Source organism: Mesoplodon mirus, assembly GCF_964341445.2.
Source record: "Mesoplodon mirus genome assembly, chromosome: 11".
Lineage (NCBI taxonomy): Eukaryota > Metazoa > Chordata > Mammalia > Artiodactyla > Ziphiidae > Mesoplodon > Mesoplodon mirus.
The window spans coordinates 76042944-76066234 of NC_138987.1; the positions used below are offsets into that span (position 1 = coordinate 76042944).

General features: G+C 38.7%; 1 protein-coding gene across 3 annotated transcripts in view; it reads right to left on the reverse strand.

Annotated features, from left to right (window-relative positions):
• Positions 1–23291, reverse strand: part of FGD4 (FYVE, RhoGEF and PH domain containing 4) — a 211163-nt gene that overhangs the window by 43827 nt on the left and 144045 nt on the right. For all 3 annotated transcript variants that reach the window (XM_082636476.1, XM_082636475.1, XM_082636477.1), the window contains exons 4-7: positions 19959–20466; positions 3164–3253; positions 1038–1183; positions 424–580 (exon numbers count right to left, since the gene is read on the reverse strand). In XM_082636476.1, coding sequence (XP_082492602.1) covers positions 424–580; positions 1038–1183; positions 3164–3253; positions 19959–20466 — 901 coding nt within the window. The remainder of the gene's footprint in view (positions 1–423; positions 581–1037; positions 1184–3163; positions 3254–19958; positions 20467–23291) is intronic.

A 23291-nucleotide genomic window follows, 5' to 3' on the forward strand; every position in this document is an offset into this window, starting at 1 on the left:
AACACATGGGGGATCAGCACCCATAACCCTTAGGTTGTTCAAAGGTCAACTGTAATTATATTTCTAAAATGTCAGGGTTTATAGCAATCATTCTTTATATTCATTTATAGTCATTCCAACATCTCAACCTCTGAAAGCAAGCAAGGGAGACACAGAGCTGAATGGGAACTTACTTTGTAAATTAATGTGGACCCTGATAAAGCCAGGCTCTCCTTGCCTCAAAAGCAAATGGAGAATTCACTGTTCAGTATATTGCACGTGCTCAATAAATATTTTAACTTTGCAGATGATTTCTGCATAATTCGGACCAGAATGGAATTTGGCCAGGTGTCTCACATCTCTCAATCTAAATTTTAAATCTAGAAGACCTTATGATTTGTACAGAAAAAGTAATTACAGCCTTGAACAAAATAGTCCTATTACCTGAATTTCTTCAATTATTGATTTGAACTGGGGAATACGCTCTGTCATGTTTTTAACCAATTCCATTGCGTTATCAAATCCCTTCACATATTCTCCATACATCTTAAGGAACGGGGCCAATTTCTGAAGGATGTCACCAATTCTAGGGGTAGTTTCCCTATATAAAACATAGAAACAAGTTGTTAAGATTCCTTATAGAATGAGTGAATTAACAGGACTCCAAATGAAGTAATCACTTTCTACACGTACCCTGCGCTTTGCAGATCCACTTTGCTGTGAGATTGATAGACAGCGAAAAAGCACCTTTTTACAGGGAGTTTAGGAATGACACAGTAAAGAGAGATGCTTTACTCTTGGAATTCTTGAAGCTTCAGATTACCCTTAATATCTTGTCTCCACTAATCAAACTATAGTTTGGAAAGGAGAGATGAAACCTTTTTCAACTAAAGATAAAAATGTACCACAAGGGTCTTTCAGTGATCTTTAACATTGAATCTTTGTGTAAATGTTTGTTTACAGCTCTGTGTAGCATTATTATTTCAATTTAACAGCTGAATAACACAGCTTCTAGTATGACTGCCTTAGATATATTATTTGCTATCTATGCCTCTTACCATTCTTGCATTCTTTTCTCCAGCTCTGGCAATAGGAATTTACTATGGAAGGCATTTATTGATGAAATATTAGAAAAGATTTTATTCACCATCTCTGCTGGAAATGAGCCTCGATTTGCTTCTTCCAGTAGTTTGCAATAAAATACCTGAATAAGAGAATTAATGCAAACATTACTTCAAATTTATTGGTTAACCATCTAGCACTGTGCTAAGGCACATAGTGGGCTCTTAGTAACCTTTTGTTGAATAAATGGAAAAGTTTGTGATTCAAGAAATCAATCATTTTTGAAATGTAGGAGTGAGTATATGCTTTAAGAAGAACCAGGAATTAGAATTAGGAAGCTTTGACTCTAACCTAGGCTATGCCTCTATCTGTGGGATGTTAATCTTTTCTGTTCCAGAGAATTTCCAGTTGAGGGTAACAGGATTTACCCTTCCTATCCATAGGTAGAGTTAAAAGATGGGAAACTACACAGATGCATAATAACTGTGGTATTTTCCACTCCTCTTTATATTTTGAATGACTTCTATGGCACATATTACATATTGCCCTTTATTATATATGGCATGTATCTCATTTTCCCTATTAAAACTGTACACTCCTTGGGGAGGGAGAACATTGTGATTTACTTCTCACAGTAGAAAAGGTGCTTAAAAAATATGTGGTCAGTGCATGAACAAAAGAGTATTTCAGTTCTCACATGTTTTCCTGCTTTAGTAAATAATAATGCATGGTAACTTAAAACTCAGAAATGAGGATAAAAAGATCTTCTCTTGTACATAATAACAGGTATCTTAAAGACAGTAAAAAAAGTTTTGCAGTCTTAGCTCTACTCCAGTAGGGCTACTATACCTCTTAATTGCCACTCTGTTAAATGTAGGCAGAAGGAGGTCTTGTTCTTTCATAATGTCCAGATGGTTGTTTATTTTCTAAATTCACCTCCACTGCATTTTCTTGAGAGGCAAAAGAATACAAAATTATGTCCTTAGAGACTGCAATAGGATATTTTAGTAATTAAGACTAAATTCTAAAAGGTCAGCAACAGTAGCTGACAAGATAATATGGCTGAAAAAAAGAAAGAAAGAAAGAAAGAAGAAAAAAAAGTGTAACTTGGTAAGAGGAAAAAACACATTTCCACTATGGGAATACCTAAAAGTTTCAGGTCTGTAATCACCATGAGGAGAAACATTGTTTCAAAGGCACAAACCAACATGAATTGATTGACTTATGGTGAAATTCTTTGGAAAGTGAGTATTTGAGTCACAAACACATTATCTCAGAGAGCACAAGTCTTAATCCAGCCCTTTAAGGGTCACCCTAACAGGCATGTAATCTACTCTAGGAACTGATAAAGAGGTGTGCCCAGGATGGCCTGCTCCCACAAAGTTCCATTTTTCCAATGCAATAGCGGAACATCTTCTTGCAACTGATTTACTCAAAGTTGGCAACTTTATCTTTTAATAAGAGGAGTCTGTATTAGCAGACAATCTACCAATTATCTTGATCTTTTATCACTGAAACAGGATTAAGAAGCCATCTCGTTTAACAGTTATTCTTAATGATGCATTTTAAAACTTTCTTTGCAAATGTATATTTGAGATGATTCACAAGCATCCACCATGATTAAAGTACAAAATATTATTCACATATTCAACAAATATTCACACCTGGCACTGTTTTGAACGTTTTATGCAAGGCTGAACAAGTGAACTCAAAATTCCTTCTGGCCCTATGACTGCAGCAATTCAGATCATTCACAACAGCAAGTGAGACAAGAATAAGTGATGTATTCATGTCAACATCAGAATCTCCTATTTACTAACATGGCCTTCAGGGTCACAATAAGTGGGCAAGAAACAGAGTAGTGTTTAGGATTGAAAGACACAGATAAAGGCATTTTGCAACTCATACAGACAGTCCTTCAATCTGTTTTTTATGAATTATGAAACCTTTATACCTAATGAATTCACTGACAGAGCTGAAAATGTTAGAGATCTCCTTGAGGAAGTAGCTTTCACTTGCCAAAAATGGCTAGGTCCTTCTTGCAGTTTCTAAAACACTTAAATTACTAAGTTAAAATGATGTTTGATGCCAAAAAATAAAATACTGAAAGGGAAAATATTACCTGATCTAAGAGGTCAAGTCGGCTGACGTAAGCTCTTTCTGTAAGCAAAAGTTCATTGGCTATTTTGTGAAGTTTTTGCTCATTAGTCTCCTGAAAACAGAACAGATATTCACATATCAGGAAATAAAGCATGGACAGTATTTCTCAAGTAATAAATATTATCAAATGGTTTCATCAAGGACTTCCCTGGTGGTGCAGTGGTTAAGAATCCGACTGCCGGTGCAAGGGACATGGGTACAAGCCCTGGTCTGGGAAGATCCCACATGCCGCAGAGCAACTATGCCCCTGTGCCACCACTACTGAGCCTGCTCTCTAGAGCCCACGATCCACAACTACTGAGCCCGCGTGTCACAACTACTGAAGCCCGTGCACCTAGAGCCTGTGCTCTGCAACAAGAGAAGCCACCACAATGAGAAGCCCGGGTAATGCAATGAAGAGTAGCCCTCACTCACTGCAACTAGAGAAAGCCTGCTTGTAGCAACGAAGACCCAATGCGGCCAAAATCAAGCAAATAAATAAATAAATAAAATTTTTTAAAAATTGATTTAAAAAAATGGTTTCATCAAAAGTTTTCTTAAGCTTCTCAGGTACCCAATTCCTTTCGGTCATCAAGGAACATCCAACCAGAAATGAACAAAATTAGAAATCAGCTAGATTTAATCTATGATAACTTCTTTGATCTCTGTATCAATTAACACTATCTTCCACCTTTTCTTTGAAACATCTTTTATCTTTTTACTTCCCAGACACTTTTCTTTCCTCATTTTCCCCCTACCTCTCTCAGGTTACTCTTTGGACATGTTTTTATCACACTCTCAAATATCTTGTTTAATTACTAGCTCTATGCACAGAACTTTTTACCTTAAAAAAATGTTTTTATTATGGAAAATTTCAATCATATATAAAAGAAAAGAAAATAGTAAAACAAACCCCCATGTGTCCATCACCAAGATCCAACATCAACTCATCGTTAATCTTCTTTCACCTATGCTCGCACCCACCTCCCTCTATCTATATTATTTTTAATTAAATCTAGACTTTAATATTTCTTCTGTTTATATTTACTTAACTCTTAAATATCTTTGTATAACCTTGCTAGTGCCATGAGGATAGGAACATTTTTTCCTTGTTAACTGCTCCATCTCTTGTATCTACTGCAGTGCTTCAATAAAACACTGGCACTCAATAAAATATCACTGAATGAATGAATGAGAAGCAGTCTCACATGACTAACTATTGCTGGACATTTATTACCACTTTGACATGTTGTCAATCTAAGACCAAACTCATCATTTCTGTAAAATCTCCATTCTACCACCACCCTCCAACCTTACCATCCTAGCAATGGTTCCATTCCTTTCCAGTTAGCTGACTTAAATTACTTTAAGCTTAGTTCCCTACCACAAAATCCAGTCAGCCACCAACTCCTATTCATGGCATTTTGTCTTTAGCATCCATCTTTTAAGCTCTCATCACTGCCACCCTGTTTTGCTCATACCTTATCTCAAGCCCAGGCCAATCAATAGTTGCCCAATTAACTGAGTCCATTATTTTTTTTGGCTCTAACCCACCTTGAATACTATCGCATGAGGAATTTTTCTAAAACCCTGCTCTGGGGACTTCCCTGGTGGCACAGCAGTGGTTAAGAATCTGACTGCCAATGCAGGGGACACAGGGTCGATCCCTGGTCCAGGAAGATCCCATGTGCTGCGGAGCAACTAAGCCTGTGCACCACAACTAATGAGCCTGCGCTCTAGAGCCCCCAGGCCACAACTACTGAAGCAAGCATGCCTAGAGCCTGTGCTCCGTAATAAAGAGTAGCCCCTGCTTGCCACAACTAGAGAAAGCCTGGGCACAGCAACGAAGACCCAACTCAGCCAAAAAATAAATAAATAAAATAAAATAAACAAAACAAAACAAAACAAAACCTCTGCTCTGCTCACCTAATGCTAATTCCCATAGGAAAAACCAAAATTCTTCAATAGTCCTCTTCTCACTGACAGGATAAAATCCAGACTCTGTGTACCATCCAGAGTTGTTTCTACCTAGTTACTTTACTGAAATACTTTTCTCATTCTAGGAGTCTATGAAATATAATAAGAGTTTAGTAAAAACTTTAGTACCAAAGCAGACCAAAGTGTACTTTAAACCAGTGTCTGATTTGTGTAAATGCTACATTTTAAACTATGTATAAAATGCTATTAAGTTGTATAAATGCTTCATTGTGTTAAACACATATGACATCTACTTTATGCTTTATATGCAATATATGTTCTAACATGGTAAATTACCATGTTGCTCCTTACAGAACTGAGGTATTTTTATGTGAAGTCTTTAGGGTAAAGTAACATAATAAGTTTAAATAATTTGTGGTCTCAGAAACACTGAAATAGGAACTATGTAGTAATCGGGACTTCCCTGGTGGTCCAGTGGTTAAGACTCCTCGATCTCATTGCAGAGGGCCCAGGTTTGATCCCTGGTTAGGGAACTAGATACCGCATGCCACAATTAAGAGCCCACATGCCGCAACTAAAAGATCCCGCACGCAGCAACGAAGATTCCGTGTGCCACAACTAAGACCCGGCGCAGCCAAATAAATATTAAAAAAAAAACAACTATGTAGTAGTCAAATTCCATAATTAGTTAAAGTTTTGGTTTAACTTAACCTCAGAGTAAAGTACTAGCATTGTTGCTTGCCCACCTGGCATCCCTTCCCCGCTATCTCTTAATGGTATCCAGATTTGGTTAGTGTGTCTACCCCACTACTATGTAGCCTTTCCTTAAGGAAACTGACCTTATCCACAGATCAAAAGGGGAGCCCTGAATGGTGTCACAATCAGGAGTACACAGCGATAGGTTCAGGGGCCAATGAGACACGAGGGAATATGCACTGGCAGCTTTGGAAAAGGAGGCTCCCTACTCTTAAGGAAGAACCATGAAAAAAGAGATCTCTCTTTGCTGCTCCATGTAAATGAGGGTACATGTAGTCTTGAGTGCTATAAGCAGCCATCCCATAACCACAGAGATGAAGTCAATGAACTTCCTTATTGTTTAAGCCAGGTCGAGTAATATTGGTGTTATTTGTAGCATCCTGATTAATATAAAAAACTTAAAATACTAAGAAACATATGTAGTATATTCCATGAAACTGATAAACTTTCAAGAAATTTTTAGACAATCACTATTTATAGAGAAGAAAGTAAAATACTTAATGAACTAAAAATGTGACTTTCAAAGATGTAATTAAGTGTAATAAGTAAATACATAAGAACTCTATCAACATTTCAGAAAAAGTGATATGCTGTTCTACACACTTACAGGAAATACTGACCTGCACCAATACTACAGCCATTTGTTTTAGTTTTTTTTTTTTTTGCGGTACGCGGGCCTCTCACTGCTGCGGCCTCTCCCGTTGCAGAGCACAGGCTCCGGACGCGCAGGCTCAGCGGCCATGGCTCACGGGCCCAGCCGCTCCGCGGCATGTGGGATCTTCCCGGAGCGGGGCACGAACCCACGTCCCCTGCATCGGCAGGCAGACGCTCAACGACTGCGCCACCAGGGAAGCCCTTGTTTTGGTTTTTTAAGCCAGATTTACTGAGATGAAATTTACAATTAGTAAAATTCACCCTTTTGGTGAGTAGTTCTAGGAGTTTTGACAAATGGTTACAATCATGTCACCACAAGCACAATCAAGATACAGAACATTTCTATCGAAACTTTTCTTAGGTCTCTGCAGTCAACCCCACTCCTCTTCCACCACCAGCTCCTAGTAATTGTTGATCTGGCTTGCTCCAGAATGTCATGTAAATGGAATCACACAGCGTGTGCCTTTTGAGTCTTGCTTTATCAAAATGCATTTGAGATATATCCAAGTTGTTATTAGTATCAGTAGTTCATTCTTTTCAAGCCCTTCATTTTATTCTAATAGTGGAGATATCTTTTTTGACCCACTATACTCTTTTGTATATTCTAATTCTAGTTCTAGCTAATATCTCTAAAGAAAACAATCCAGCAGAATTTTGCCGTGATAAAATAATACATCTTTTGTCAGTCAGAGAATTCATTAAACAACAAGTCATAATGTCTTTTATTGCTATGCAATGAAGTCACCCCTGAGGTCTTCCATATCCTACGAGATTTTAAATAGGAAGCTTCTAAGAAACAATCTTTTTTGCTGACCGCAAATTATACTTTAGCTGAACGTGGCAAATTGTGGGTATCCTGGTCATATTTTGCAAAATCCAAGGGTATGCCAGCAGTTATTAGTAAAAGCTATATTCCTTCCACACAGATGGTCTTCTAACATTAGGTCCCTGACCTTGCCAAAGTCAACACAAAGTAAACTTGCTGACATATGGTTTAATCACTCACATATAAGGTTTGTGAAAAGTTACTAGGGATTTTGTGGTGGAAGTGAGGACATCACAGACTCATGGAGCCTTTCTTTAGGTTAATCACAATAATAATAGCATCACCATAATGAGAACAGCTAACAATTATTCGCTCATTGCTTGTTATATGCCAGACTGTTAAAAGTATTTTACACAGATCGACTGGTCCTTACAAGTCTATAAAATGGGTGCCATTATTATTCTTATTTTATAGGTAGTATACACACACAACAAAACAAAATTCCAGAGCTTAAAAAAAAAAAAATTCAAGGCTCAAAGAGGCCAGGAAACTTGCCCAAGGTCACACAGAACCCAAATGAATCAGATTTTATTCACATAAGAGAGTATGTGATTTTTGAGTAACTCTTCAGTAAATAGTTGGCTCTCACTCTAACCCTTCTTTGCAACAAAAAACAAGATTGTATTAAGTGCCTACAAGTGAACAGACTAACAAAATACCAACTATCCACTTAAAAATGGAATGTGCATTTTAATTTATATACTGATTAGTTTTCCAACATAAATTTTATTTAAAGCAGACTTTTTAGCATAGTAGTAATTATCAGGTATAAAAAATTCAGTCATATTTGATGTAACAATATGATGGCTTCCAAATTTTAAAAAATTAGTTTCTGAAACTTACCTATAAGTACATTTAGGGAGAAATATATGATCTCTCTGCATGTACAGGGCTCAATTACTCTATCAGACTTATGCTTAAATAATGCACAACGTAGTTTTAAAGCTGCTGGTACATTGGGGCTGTAGCCTGATATTTTTTTAAACAGCACTTTACTAAGAAGTCATTTATTTTTGTGATTCTTTGGAAAACAATAATGGTTACACAATACTGATTTGATGAGTAATCCCATTTGATTCTTTTGGAGCTGAATACACAGGCTTGACTTTTCCAAATAATTATAAATATGCTATTTAAAAAGTATCTTACTTTTGACATTCCTCTATGAAAGAAAGGGATTGGTTTTCTTTCTTTTTTTTACCTGCAAATATATACTATATTGAAAGCTGATTCTCAGAGTATTGCCTCAAACAAAAATACACTAGAATATACCTAAACTATCAGAACTGAAAAAGTAAGATACACTCCTCTTACACTAATAGACTATACAATTTATTTTCCCCTGCTCCTCTCTGCTTAATGCATTCCTAGGCTATCACTGTGTACCTTTACACCTCTGAGAATCTTTTCGTAGAGACCTGCTCCATTTTCACTTGGGTTAGGGTCAGCCTAGTTATTAGTCACTGTACCCACTGGCACACGAAGTGCTGCAGTGCCAGTTCTGCCTCCTTCCTTGCAGATGTCACCAGCTCCTGCAGGTCGTTTCAGACCTTTTGGCATGACTCTTCCATATGGCGGGAGCCGGGACAAAGAGCAGCTCTCAGAGTTCATTAACTGGATAGGCAGAAAATGCTTGTGTGGAGCCAGCAATTCACTCTTCAGGATCTTAGTGCCATACGCCCTGCACATGTCTCAAAAACCCAAGCAGGGGAGTAGATTTTTTTTTTTAAATAAATTTATTTACTTATTTATTTTTGGCCGCATTGGGCCTTTGTTGCTGCATGTGGGCTTTCTCTAGTTACGGTGAGCGGGGGCCACTCTTCGTTGTGGTGCGCGGGCTTCTTGTTGCGGAGCACAGGCTCCAGACGCGCAGGCTCAGTAGTTGTGGCTCACGGGCCTAGTTGCTCTGCGGCATGTGGGACCTTCCCGGACCAGGGCTCGAACCCGTATCCCCTGCATCGGCAGGCAGATTCTCAACCACTGCACCACCAGAGAAGCCCGGGAGTAGATATTTTGAAAAGAATTTCACAAATGCCAATGAGTAACTGTTTCCTGAAAGATGCTTTAAGGGCAGAATCTTAAACTGTTTAAAAAGGAATCAGATATTGATCCTATGCTTTATAACTCTTCAATCCATGTTCTCATGTGATTTCATTTTAAGCAGGAAGATTTCTTCCCCTAAAAACACTGAATCAAAACTACTAAAAGTTCTTATAGCCTTTTCCATATGTATATTTAGAACATATTCCATATGTTACATTTAAAATAATATCTATATAAATTATCATGTTTTATAGGACCAGAATGGATGGTTTCTTGCTCGTGCAGAATTTCTATCCAAATCTGTCATCAGTTAATTGTATTCTACCATGCAGAAGGAAGATGTGGTTTTGTGTATGTATGTGTCTCTGCATTCCCTAAAGTCCATTCTCTCATAGCAAGATGAGTCAACTTAGGAAATAAACACTTGATTTTGTACCACAATTCATGAGATGCATCAACATTTTGATATGTCTTTTTTTTTTTTTTTTTTTTTTTGCGGTTCGTGGGCCTCTCACTGTTGTGGCCTCTCCTGTTGCGGAGCACAGGCTCCAGACGCGCAGGCTCAGTGGCCATGGCTCACAGGCCCAGCCGCTCCGTGGCATGTGGGATCTTCCCGGACCGGGGCACGAACCCGTGTCCCCTGCATCGGCAGGCGGACTCTCAACCACTGCGTCACCAGGGAAGCCCCTGATATGTCATTTCTTAATGTATTTACAGACATCAAAATCTTCAGTGTGGTTCCAGGTGATAATTAAAAATTAGATCACAATGATATTTAAATGTCACATAATTAGTCTATCATCTCAAAACACAACTTAAAATCTTTAATTTTGTGTTAGACACCTTCATTCCAGTATTCTTTCTCGGTATACTAAAGAGCAAGGTAATCAAGGGAAGTTATATCATAAGTGAGTGACAGGGGCAACTCCCACTATTTATTGGCACTATTCTACGTTCTTCACATGAATTATCTAACGTAACCCTCTTAATACTCCTGTGAAGCAGGTAGCGTTATCCCCTCATTTTATAGACGAGGAAGCTGTGTCCTAGTGAGGCTGGGTAACCTGCCCAAAGTCACATAGCTAGTAAGTGACTAAGCTAGGATTCAATGCAGGTCTGTGAAAACAAAGTTTGTACTCTGCTACCTTTTAACTAAGAGAACTCCCCCTGGATCTGGGGAACAAGAAAAAGAGAAGGTAAGGGAACAAAACACAGATTTTGTGTTCTATTAAGATCATGCAATAATGCCACAAGTAAGGTCATGTGGTCTCAGGGAAGAGTTGTAATCAGGAAGAAATTTATCACCAGGTTCACATTACAAGAAAAAGTGAACACCCACTATGACATGCAGGCATTATTCCTTTCCCTGCTGCATAATATAGTGTCACAAGCATAAACAGTCTGGTACCTTAACATGATCCTTCAGGAAGCTCTGGGAGCAAAATCCAAGCCTAATTGTGACCAGCACCAATATTTTTCGAATCTATGTCCTCTATACTGTTTATCCAATTCGAAAGAGGAGAAGAGGGAAGTGAGAGCTTTTAATCTGAAGGTTTAAATTACATCCTTTTAAGAGAGGGTGGGGAGGAGGGAGAAAGAGCCTGCACTGAGAAGGACAGTTTGGTTACTTGCACAAGATCAAACAGGAAGTGACAGCAAAGAGAGAACTTTGCTCTTCTTACACCCAATTTAGTATACATTAGACTAAACTGTCCTTTGGGTTTAGCAGAAATTAAAGATCAGACACCAAGAAAATGTAATATATACTCACAATCAATAACTGAATTAAACTATCCCAAGCCTAGGCAGAATATCAAAGTAATAAGGTCACATAAATATTTCTGGTGATGATTCCCCAGAGTTAAAACTTTGTACACAGGAGTGAGTGCCTCACATGGCATGAGGCATGCAAACTTATCTCTGTGTATCCTGTAAGGGAGCACCTTAGTTTAAAATAGAACTGAGAGAGAGGGGCTGGGATCTTCAGCAGGTAAGCTGTGTTGAATTTTGGTTTATTAAGGGACATCTCAGGTCATGAATCTATTCATCTAGATTTACAAATGAGGAAACAGGATTTTTATTTTATGTTTTATTTAAAAAACACAGCTCACATTGTTTCAAGGCACTGTTCTATGTACTTTACAACTATTTAATGACCTATGCCTTGTAAAAATGTTATGAGGTAGGTAATATTACCTCCATTTTACAGATGAGGAAACTGAGATACAGGGATGTTTAAGTGACCTGCTCAAGGCCACATAGCTGGTAAGTAGCTGAGCTGGGATTCAAACACAGAGAGTCTGGCTCTTGAGCCTATCTTCCTGACCACCAGGTTATGGTGTATCACTCTCTGTTTTTTTTTTTTTTTTTTATGCCACATACAACAACCACTGTGTTTTCAAGATCTGACCTTTCCTTTTCTCTCACACCCATACTGAATCTTTGTGTACCCTGTGACCTCCAGGCACCTGACTTTCCAGATTCTGACTGAGTTCTCCATTTCTGCTAACAACAGGTAATTCATCCTCTCAGCCATGCTCCAAACCTTGGCTTTATCTTTGAGCTCTCCTTTCCCCTTTATCCCATGATATCTTAAGTAATGGTCATTTATTTATCTTAATCCTCCTTCTTGACTGGTAGTTTCCTCTTTGAATTTACTGCAGTGACTTGAACACAGTATATGTGCCATATAGATTCACTGTATTTAATCTGAATACCCAGGTTTACTGACCTACTTAGCTATAAGGTCACAGGGTACACAAAGATTCAGTATGGGTGTGAGAGAAAAGGAAAGGTCATATCTTGAAAACACAGTGGTTGTTGTATGTGGCGTAAACAAAAACAAAAACAAAAAAAAACGCCTTGGTCTCCAGGTTAACTTGTAGTTCCACATTCTAAATGATGACCATCCTCACAAGCTCACCAATACCCCCCTGTCTGCCACCCTCTCAACCCCAGTGGTTCTCATGACACTGCTCTCTCTTCTTCTTTCCCCTCTCAGACAAATCTCTATGTTCCCCTTTCGATTATGCTTGTGCTCTCTAGGGCTCAGTTCTTGGCCTTCTTCTGGTTCCTACACATTCTATTTTGGCAATATTAATCACATGCTTATGTACATCCTTTTACATTCCTACCCTCTTTCCTGAGCTCCAAATCCATATTTCATCTGCCTAATTAATATCTCCAAATGGATGTCTTGCAGGTGCCATAAACTGAGTAGCATAAAAGTAACCTAATCAGCAACTCTACTCCCTGCCCTCATTCCAAACACAATCACTTTCCTTCTTGTCTGTCATCTCAACCAAGGCCTGCAGAGTTATACTAAAGTGCCGTGTCTGAGATCACATAGCTGGGAAGTAATGGGGCTGGGATTGGAACGCATCTCTTAATTCTAAAGCTTTCATCCTTAACCAATAACCCATAATGTCTCCAGAATATTCCATTTTTGTTTTAGGTATCTTTACCTGGACATCCCACAAGTCCTTTAAATTCATTATGTCTAAATCCAATTAATTTTTTTGCCCCCCAAATATGTTGTTCTTTCTATTCTCTTGTGGTTCAGTAAATGGTACACCGTCTGCCACTTCATCCAAGCTAGGAGTTGAACATGACTCATTCTCTACATCCAGTCACGCAGTTCTCAGAAATCTCTCTCCCTTGTCCTAACCCTCTGCTTCGTCCAGGACCTCTTCCTTTCACACCTGGACTATGACGGTTGCTTACTAACCATGTTCCCTGCTCCATCTGTTTTTCCTTTCATCTGAGTCATTTTTCTAAAACCCACAGATGTATAATCATGTCACTTCCATGCTTTAATTAAATGCTTTTTAGGCCAGATAGTATTAGGCTTATGGAAAGTTTGAAATAACATGGGAAAATACCTATGTTTAATCCTACAAAACAGGATGCAGAATGACCATACATTATGCTACTGACATATATATTTTTTTAAATATCAGCTGAGAAAAACAAGCTGGAATGTTAGATATGAAAGCATTTTTCTCTGGGTGGTGGAACTATGAGTGATATTCTCTACGCTTTGCTGCATTTTATTGATTTTCTATGAGGATTATTAATTTTTATTCAGACTTTTAAACATCTTTTTTAAAAAAGTCTCCATTGTTTTCAGGGGAAAAAATACAGCTTAGGCACACAAACCCATTGCAATTTATCCTAAGCTTACATTTTCTTTTTAAGCCTATCCTTCTACTCCCACACTCATTTCACTAGCCCTTCTGGCCTCTATTATGAGGCCAGAAAACCCCTAAACATGGCAGCTACCCTCTTGTTTCTACTTCTCACACCTGCTCTCAGCCTAGATGCACTCCTCTTCCCTACCTCCCTGTTCCTGCCTATTCTGGACCACCAGCACCTCCCACTCCTCCTTCAAGCCCAATTCTGCTGCTTCTCAGCAGCCTGCCCCTCACCAGCATTCCTCCAGGCACAGCTGTTTTCTCATCTGTTTCCCAAGCCCTTTTTGCACCATATCATGCTGATTTACTTATGTCTTTCTCCCCTCAGCAGACTGAGGCTTTGTGGAAAGGGCTTGCCTTGTTCATTTCTGTTTCCAGCACCAAGGAGAGTGAGCCTGCATACTGAATTTTTAAAGTGAACAGTAGGTGGTTTTATTCAGGTGCAGGCTCTCTGAAGCACACTTTTTCTCATTTCTTTCTTATATCTTTCCAACACACTAAACGGAGTCACCACAACATAAAGAAGTTTCCGAGTTCCCCATCAGTTCTAAGTGAATAATGAAAAGCTACCCTCAAGGCATTTATGAACTATCTACATGGTTAGTGAGGAAACTTTTCCATTATTCTACACATCATTTTAAAATGCCTACGACTTTAGTTGGAGCTTCCATTACAATACTAGCAACAATGGAAGATCGATTAGTAAAGCTGGATAATTTCTTCGCTTATGTTGCCTTTCACTTTGTTGGAATTAAAGCTGATTTGGCAAAAGGAGAAACAGAGGTGTAATTTAATATTTGCCTTCAAATCTAACAAGACCTCAACAGTTGTCCCCTTATCTTTCAAGAAGTGAACCAAAAGAAATTTTAAGCTTTATGGGGGGGGTATAAATTGGGAGACTGGGATTGACATATACACACTACTATATATAAAATAGATAACTAATAAGAACCTACCGTACAGCACAGGGAACTCTACTCAATACTCTGTAATGATCTATATGGGGACAGAATCTGAAAAAGAGTGGATATATGTATAACTGATTCACTTTGCTGTACAGCAGAAACTAACACAACATTGTAAATCAACTATACTCCAACAAAAATTAATTTAAAAAATAAAGCTTTATAAAAAAAGGACTTGTAGTCCATCATAAGAAATGGATAAGCAAAGTAAGCATTGTTTTACCTCTCAGAAAACTTTGATATCTCATATTATACCCTATAAAATTAATCAACAATTTTAAGAAATACAATTAAACTTAGTGAGGAGAAATTGAAGGAAAAAGAGGAAAAGCGAGTTAACTTGTATTACACCACTGGTTTTCTGTTTGCAATTTACTTTTTTTTAAAAATCAAGCCTCACTTTCTTTTTTTAAAATTAATTAATTAATTAATTAATATGTTTTTTTATTTTTGGCTGCGTTGGATCTTCATTGCTGTGCATGGGCTTTCTCTAGTTGTGGCGAGTGGGGGCTACTCTTCGTTGCGGTGCGCAGGCTTCTCACCGCAGTGGCTTCTCTTGTGGCAGAGAACGGGCTCTAGGCATGCGGGCTTCAGTAGTTGTGGCATGTGGGCTCAGTAGTTGTGGCCCACGGGCTCTAGAGCGCAGGCTCAGTAGTTGTGCACATGCTTAGTTGCTCTGCGGCATGTGGGATCATCCTGGACCAGGGCTCGAACCCCTGTCCTTTGCATTGGCAGGCAGATTCTTAACCACTGCACCACCAGGGAAGTCCTGAAACTTACTTCTGAATGTGCTTTTCCGTCATTTTTCCCCCTAGGAGATAATTATCTTTCTTAACTTTTGAGTATGTTCAAAAGTTATAAACCCTCAAGGCTTATATAAAAATATAATAAGTAAAATAGCAATTAAAAAACCAGAAATAAGCAGGAAATAAACATTTACGTTTTTAAAAAAATATATGTTTCTGTAAGTCTCTACATTATGGACACCACCTTCATCTATCTGCCAACTTCACTACATAATTTCTTTCATTTTTGGTGAAAGGAAAGATTAACTTTTTCAAAATCTGCTTCTTTTACATTCTTTTTTTTTTTTTTTTTTTTTGCAGTATGCGGGCCTCTCACTGTTGTGGCCTCTCCCGTTGCGGAGCACAGGCTCCGGACGCGCAGGCTCAGCGGCCATGGCACACGGGCCCAGCCGCTCCGCGGCATGTGGGATCTTCCCGGACCGGGGCACGAATCCGTGTCCCCTGCATCGGCAGGCGGACTCTCAACCACTGCACCACCAGGGAAGCCCTGTTTTACATTCTTGATAAAATTGCTATTATTATAGTTTTAATACATTGCTACTTTGAGCTTATGTTGGCAATAACAGAGATTCGTTATTTATATAAACGTTAGTCTTAAAAAGTTCATATCTACACACTGATATTTGGCTTGCTGTATGAAATACAGAGGAAGGAAATACTCTGAATAAATCTCAGAAAAAACTACCAATCAACCCATGGAAATATAACCTGGATATTAAAAGACTCGTGAAAACTGTGAAGAGAAATTTTCATTTCCACGGCACAAATTGATGAATGCAGCATTCAACATAGTGCATTTCTACTAAAGCTCACCCACTGAAGCCTACAAATCTGAGAAAAAAATAACTATTTTTAATGAAATTCATTCTAACCCATTTACCTGAGTCTCCTAATATAGTTTAAGCTATTTATGATAACCCAAATTCATCATGCCAAACAAGAATTATAATACTGTTGTTATCCCCTGATGCCCTCAAGTACCATTCCTGAGCGCGCACATGCATACACACTACGATAGTCATTGACCCCTACCTTTCCTGTAACTTATGGGTTTTAGTATGTTTCCTTACAATATTTTATAGATGTTATGGAAAAAACCTAACGTACTTTTTGGCTCACCCAATAACATCTTCCTTTTAGTAGATTTCAATCTGTAATCTGCTGTAATACATGATTAACCTTAATTTAAAGATACTATTAACACATTGTGGTTGAAAGCTAAATGTATCATAAGGTGCTAACATTTTTCTTTGATTCTGAGATTTTAAAGAATTATCTGCTTACTTTGAGGTGTCTGGCTATATTTAGATCACTGGTGCAAAAAGTTTAAACGCTGGAAGAGTGTTGCTTTGCTAAAGTATAGTTGAGTCAACAGTTTCAATGAGGTAGGTATTATCTTTTACATGGTAAAAATAACAGTATTCCATATTCACCACTGTAAGTGATTCTTGATCAAAATACATCAGATAATCAGTGAAAGAGTTACACAAGCTGAGACTATTTTCAAGTCTGTACTCAATTATTAATAATGATTGTTCAAGATATATTTTAATATGTATCTACTTTCCTGAACTATCTTTGCAATTCTATTGTACCCCCACTTTCCATCCCCCAATCCCTCATTCTTCCACTCCTGGTGCGCAATTCAGGAAATGTCCATTAAATTTAATTCTGGTTTAAATGAAAGCTAATAAGACTATTCTGATGTAAATCTCTATATCGAGTTATATAAAGACTGAGGTAACTATTTTTCAGTTGTCTGCATAGTGAAACTCTAATACTCCATGATGTCTTAGAAGTTCAACACATTAGATGGCTTAAGAAGCAGCTGACAATCTGGAGGGCTATGCTAACAAAGGAATATACCTACATACAACAGCACAGAATTATTACATTATTATCACTAAGGAGAGACTTAAGATCAGACTCAGTTTATATTCTTCAACTAAAGAATTTTAGAACCCTTTAATTAGAGAATTTAATTGATTTGTTCAAGGTCATAATGTTGGTTAGTGGATGAACAAGAAGTAGCATCAAGATTTCCTGGTCCAATTGTTTAGTCTACTATGTACTACTAACTTAAAAAATTTTTTAAGTTTATTTTTTATTTTTAATTGTAGTAAAATACACTTAACATAAAACTTATCACCTTAACACTGCTAACATTTATGTTTGCATTTTGGAACAAGGAAAGGCAATGTAACAAGCACTAATGCTTGCTACTGTAAAGCAGCAAAAGAGAACACATTGTCACCATGAAGAAATTACATTCTAATACTCCTTTTTGGATGGGAGACTCATGTGGTATTTGGATCAACAGCTCTGCAGAGAAAATTTCCTTTTTCTTCCCACATATAGCATGTGCCAACCACTGCTTAAATGCCCATTAGGAGAAAGACCAGATGTATTATTCCATGTCTCACTAATTTAATAGGAAGCCCTATTAAGTCTCTCCCAAACCAAAGAAGACTCATCTATGAAAATGTATACATAATAATATATGACAGGGGAAAAGAAGTAGTACCCAGCAACCACAGGCATCATCACCAGTTAAAATATTTCCCTTAATAAAAACAGCTCTTGGGCTTCCTTAGTGGCGCAGTGGTTGAGAGTCCGCCTGCCGATGCAGGGGACACGGGTTCGTGCCCCGGTCCGGGAAGATCCCACATGCCGCAGAGCGGCTGGGCCCGTGAGCCATGGCCGCTGAGCCTGCGCGTCCGGAGCCTGTGCTCCGCAACGGGAGAGGCCACAATAGTGAGAGGCCCACATACCGCAAAAAAAAAAAACAAATAACAGCTCTTACTGTTTTACAGATACTTGCTGGTGGCATCATCCCAACTGTAAAAGGACAGATGTGAGTCTTGAGTTCCTTGGTTCTAAACTTCCTTTCCATTCACCGTGATTTAAACACAGAGACACTAAAATCTACTACTATATCGAGATGTAAAGAGATTCACTTTGCAAAGTCCTGTTTCTTTAATGTTTCAGATATTTTTACCAAGTATGATTCACTTTCTCCTACTCACTTCCTTATTTAAACTTTCTCTGCTTGAGTCAGCATTTAAAATTAATTCACTAACTGGAAGAAAATAAACTACTGGCTCTTTGCCTATTTGTGATTTTTTTCAGGATCACTGTAAATTGAACTATAAGACAGACTTCACTTTGAAGTTCTGAACACATCGGTCAATCATCTTTTACTCTAATATTTTAGTATCAGTCCTTTTGAATTTCTGGCTATGTTAGTGCCACTTAAGATACAGCATCATAAAAAAATTCTAAATAGATTTAGGACTTGGATTTATCCTTTACAGATTTTCCTGTAATTGTCCAATTTTCAATTATCAGCTCTCCTATAAAGATTGTTATTTATAATATATAAGAGAGACTAAACAATGGAAACTTTTTGCTTGTCTTCAGAATTATAAACAACTCCCCACTCCAGGGAATGCTATGATAATGCTTATATACCATCTTTGATCCAAGAAATTCCAAGTGCTTTGTAAAAGCCATATTTATTGATCTTTCCAAAGCACTATATTGACATGAAAAGAATACAAATGCAGTGGTCTTGTTACTGAAATTGTATAAAAGTTTCTGCTATAGCACAGGTAGATTATGAACATATTTCACCAGCAAATCAGCCCTTTGTTAGCTCAGAAATGCCATTCAGGTGGTTCATCAAACTGCTGCTCTGATTAGAAAGGAAATTAACTTCTAGTTTGCCACAGTCTCACCTCTCTCTAGTCTATTCCTCATGGCCGCTGCATTCATTGACATTTCCTGCAATTAGGCATTTACACTTGTGACTTCTTGCATCAGGACACAATACCGGCCTGAGAGTCAGGACACAATACTGGCCTGAGAGTCAGGGTACAAGGGGTCTGAGTTTTTACTGTGAGCCTGGAAAATCACTTAAGCTTCCTGGGACTGTTTTTTCTTCTATAAATGAACTACTGAACCAAGATGATACTCAGGATTATATAATTTCCTGTTACTTAGACCATAAATATTAGGGATGCAGCCTTAACATTTGGGCAACAAATAACATTTTCTTCCGATGTAAGTAAAAACAGTATGTTTGTGGTTTTCCTATATCAAAGTCTTCACACTTTTCTGAATCTTGAAATCATAATAGAGAGATCAACAGAAATTACATAGAAGAAAAAGTGGAATATCTCCTCAGAGTAGGGGAAACATGCATCATCAGCTAGAGCTTGAAAACTATTCAACCAGTGGCGTGGGTGATCTGACTTATTCATCACATAAGTGCTATAAAATAGTTTTCAAACCATAGTGGAATAGTCAGTCAGTGCTTGAGACTTCCCTGGTGGTCCAGTAGGTAAGACTCTGTGCTCCCAGTGCAGGGGGCCTGGGTTCAATCCCTGATCGGGGAACTAGATCCCACATGCATGCCACAACTAAGAGTTCACATGCCGCAACTAAGTCCACATGCCGCAACTAAAGATCCTGTATGCCGCAACTAAACATACTGCAACGAAGATCCCGCGTGCCGCAACTAAGACCCGGTACAGCCTAAATAAATAAATAAATATTTTTTAAAAAAAGTCAGTGCTTCTTCCTACTTATGCTTTACCTTCACCTCTTGGTGCTGGTCCAGCTGTTCCAGTTCTAGGGGGCTTTCTCCATCTTCCCTCTCTTGTACCTTGGCTTCTGTGTCTGCTCTTCCTTCTTCCAGGGGGAGCACTGGGCCGACATGTAAAGTCCTGCAGCTACTGTCAGAAGCATTTTCATCACAGTCATCTGTTGGGGGGGATGCAGGGTCTGTGGCTGTTTCCTGTCTTTCTCCATTCACTAAGTTTGTATCGGGCAAGGGTTCAGAAGTTTGAATAGGAGTATCTGGGCTTAGAGTGGCCGCTTTATCCTCCTCACATTCCATCTGGTTTTGTGCTGCTACCATACCGTTAGCCACACAAGTCTGTGCACCCTGAGATTGACCTGTATCATTTCCCTGCTTCTGTGGTGAGTGTTGGGAGAGGAGTTTTTGCTGAGGTGTGGTTGTCAATCCATGCCTTCCTGGGGTTCTAGGCGCATTTAGGTTCACAGCAGAATCTTTTTTCAAATCACTGTAATTTGATAATGAGCTAAAAGATAAAATACAAAGGAAGTATGAAAATGTTGGCACGGACAAGTTCTAGAATAAAAACAAATTTATTCTAGCTGTTTAGGGATATTTAGTGAAGACATTTATTTTCCCTCTGATGGTTTTAGAAACATAGGTAAGAATATTCCAGAGTAATTCTCAGTCTTTTAGGATGTTAAACATTTAAATAAAGATGATAAGCCTGAGCTTTACCTATAGGGTTGAAAACATTTCCTTGGGCTGTTTATTAATATAGCTAGTTAGTAAAGACTTAGATGTGTGAAATATTTAATAAGGCCATCTTATCCCAAGATTTTTACTTTCTTAACATTTTAAAAACAAGTATAGTTAGCCCTCAATTTATGAATAGGTTAGAAACAAAGGTTATTTTTCTTTGGAAAGCAGAACACATTTCTCAAAAATTTTATTGCACATGTTTCCATAGTCTCCTAACTTGTCTCTCTACTTCCACACAGATCCCCTCCAATCGAGTCTTCCCAAGTTGGCCACAAAGATCAAACTCTCAGGGTTTTCCCAAACACTTGAAGGTAAATCTGGCATCTTGATCATGGCCTATAAGACTCTATATACTATGGCCCCCACTAGCCCTGGCCTCATTAAATGCTATTCTCTCCTCACTCACTGTGCTCTTGTCATACTAGTCATCTGCTGTTCCCATCCCCAATAAGCAAATGTGCATATCTAAGGGTATTTGTAGCTGCCATTCTCTCTGTCCAGGGCAATCTTCCCCAAGTCAATGGTGTGGTTTACTCCTTCCCATCATTCAGGTTTCTGCTCAGATGTCACCTCAAAGAGGCTTAATCCTAATAGTACATTGGAATTTAACTGCCAATATATAACAATGTTCCTATGGAAATATTTATATAGTACTTTAATCTAGGATTCCAGTGAGGACAAACACAAAACTCTGGACTTCAGCCTTGAAGAGATTCTTATGACCTAATGAGGAGAAAAAATTAAAACAGACTAATGCTCGGTGACGGTACAAAATGTGCTCATCTTGTTCTCTGCTTTATCCCCACCTCTAAGCACAGCACTTGACATGTGACCGTGCTCGATAAATAGTTGAGGAGCAATGAATAACTCACTGTGATAGTGACCATGACAGTAATTCAATAATAGCAGCTAACATTTATTAACTGCCAGAAACTACATTAAGCCCTTTACATTGATCATCTTGTTTCATACTCATAATAATTCCAAAATAGGGACCCCACAAATAGAGAAATTGAGGCTTAGAAACTTATATAATGGGGCCAATGTAACGTGGCTAACAAATAATAAAGCCCGTGTTCAAACCGTGCAGTCTGACTCTAAATCCTGTAGTCTTAACCCCACATTATAATAAAACACTAGAACAGGAAGGATGGAGTGAGAAACAGGTGAGCAGGCCACACACACAATGTGGGAAGAAAGTCCAGGGCTGGCATCTTCCTCAGCACAAGCAGAGGTTATGGGGTGAGGGCTCATGAGGGATGTGGGGAAAGGGCACAGCAGAAAGGTCCACGGACAATGCTGAGATGTGTGTTACTGTCTCCCTTCACTGTACTCCTCCCAGATACTGCTGATCTGGACTGGAGAACAGAACAGGGAATAACGACTGACAGTAAGAAAGCAATAAGAGAAGAAAAAAGACGCAGTAAAGTTTATCACCACAGGAAGGAAAGGAAAAATCTGGTAGGGGGAAATGTCATATAAAAGTTGGAGGATGGGCTTCCCTGGTGGCGCAGTGGTTGAGAGTCCGCCTGCCGATGCAGGGGACACGGGTTCGTGCCCCGGTCCAGGAAGATCCCACATGCCGCAGAGCGGCTGGGCCCGTGAGCCATGGCCGCTGAGCCTGTGCGTCCGGAGCCTGTGCTCCGCAACGGGAGAGGCCACAGCAGTGAGAGGCCCACGTACCGGGAAAAAAAAAAAAAAAAAGTTGGAGGTTGTCATAAGTAAATGTGACACACTCCACCGTTGATATCTGCCTTCTAGGAGCGTATACCTTAGGCCTAATTTCTCCAAAAGCCCTTGAAGTTTTGAATCGAACTGTCCTCCTTTTCCTGAACACATCAGTGTCCAGCAACACAGTGGAAAGATCCTTAGCAGATCCTCTGAACCAAACTTTGGACTTACTTAGGATTTTTGGAAAGGACCACTTTGGATGACAAGTACAAATTTCCTGTAATAAGTGACATCCAGGGGATATGTGTGTGTGTGTGGAGGGGTGTAGGATAAGGTGGGGAGGGAAGGTTTAGTAAAAGCAGTGGTTCAACCAATAAGTAGCAGATTCCTGTAGATGACAAACCATGGGGAGAAACAGTTGGCCTTGCAGTGTCCTTGGGAAAAAACAATGTTCAGTTTTGTGAGAAAATGTTATTTACTTCCTTCTAAAATCCTAAAGTCTTTCATAGGTCAAAAATCCTAGTTTCTCTTACTCTCAAAAAATGAAAACAAAAACAAAAAATGGAATAATAAACCACAGTAAAAAATAAATAAATAAAATTCACTTGCTCCAAATACATACTCCAAACCACTCCTATTAAAAAACCAGAGCTACTTAGATTATTGCAAAGAGCAAAACTATGACGCATGGGTAAGGTTTTAATAGTGTCATATGGTCTTACATGACCCCACTGTAACAGACATTGGTTCTTCCTGTCAATTTACTGTGGTAAATCAGAGCCTGCAGAATCTCGCTCTATTCCACCAAGTGCTAGTTTAAGCTGTAATAACTGGGGTAAAACCGGACAGCCACACTGCAGGCACATTGACCTCACTGAACAAGGAATAAAAACTTCCATTCAAGTCATATAGATCCAA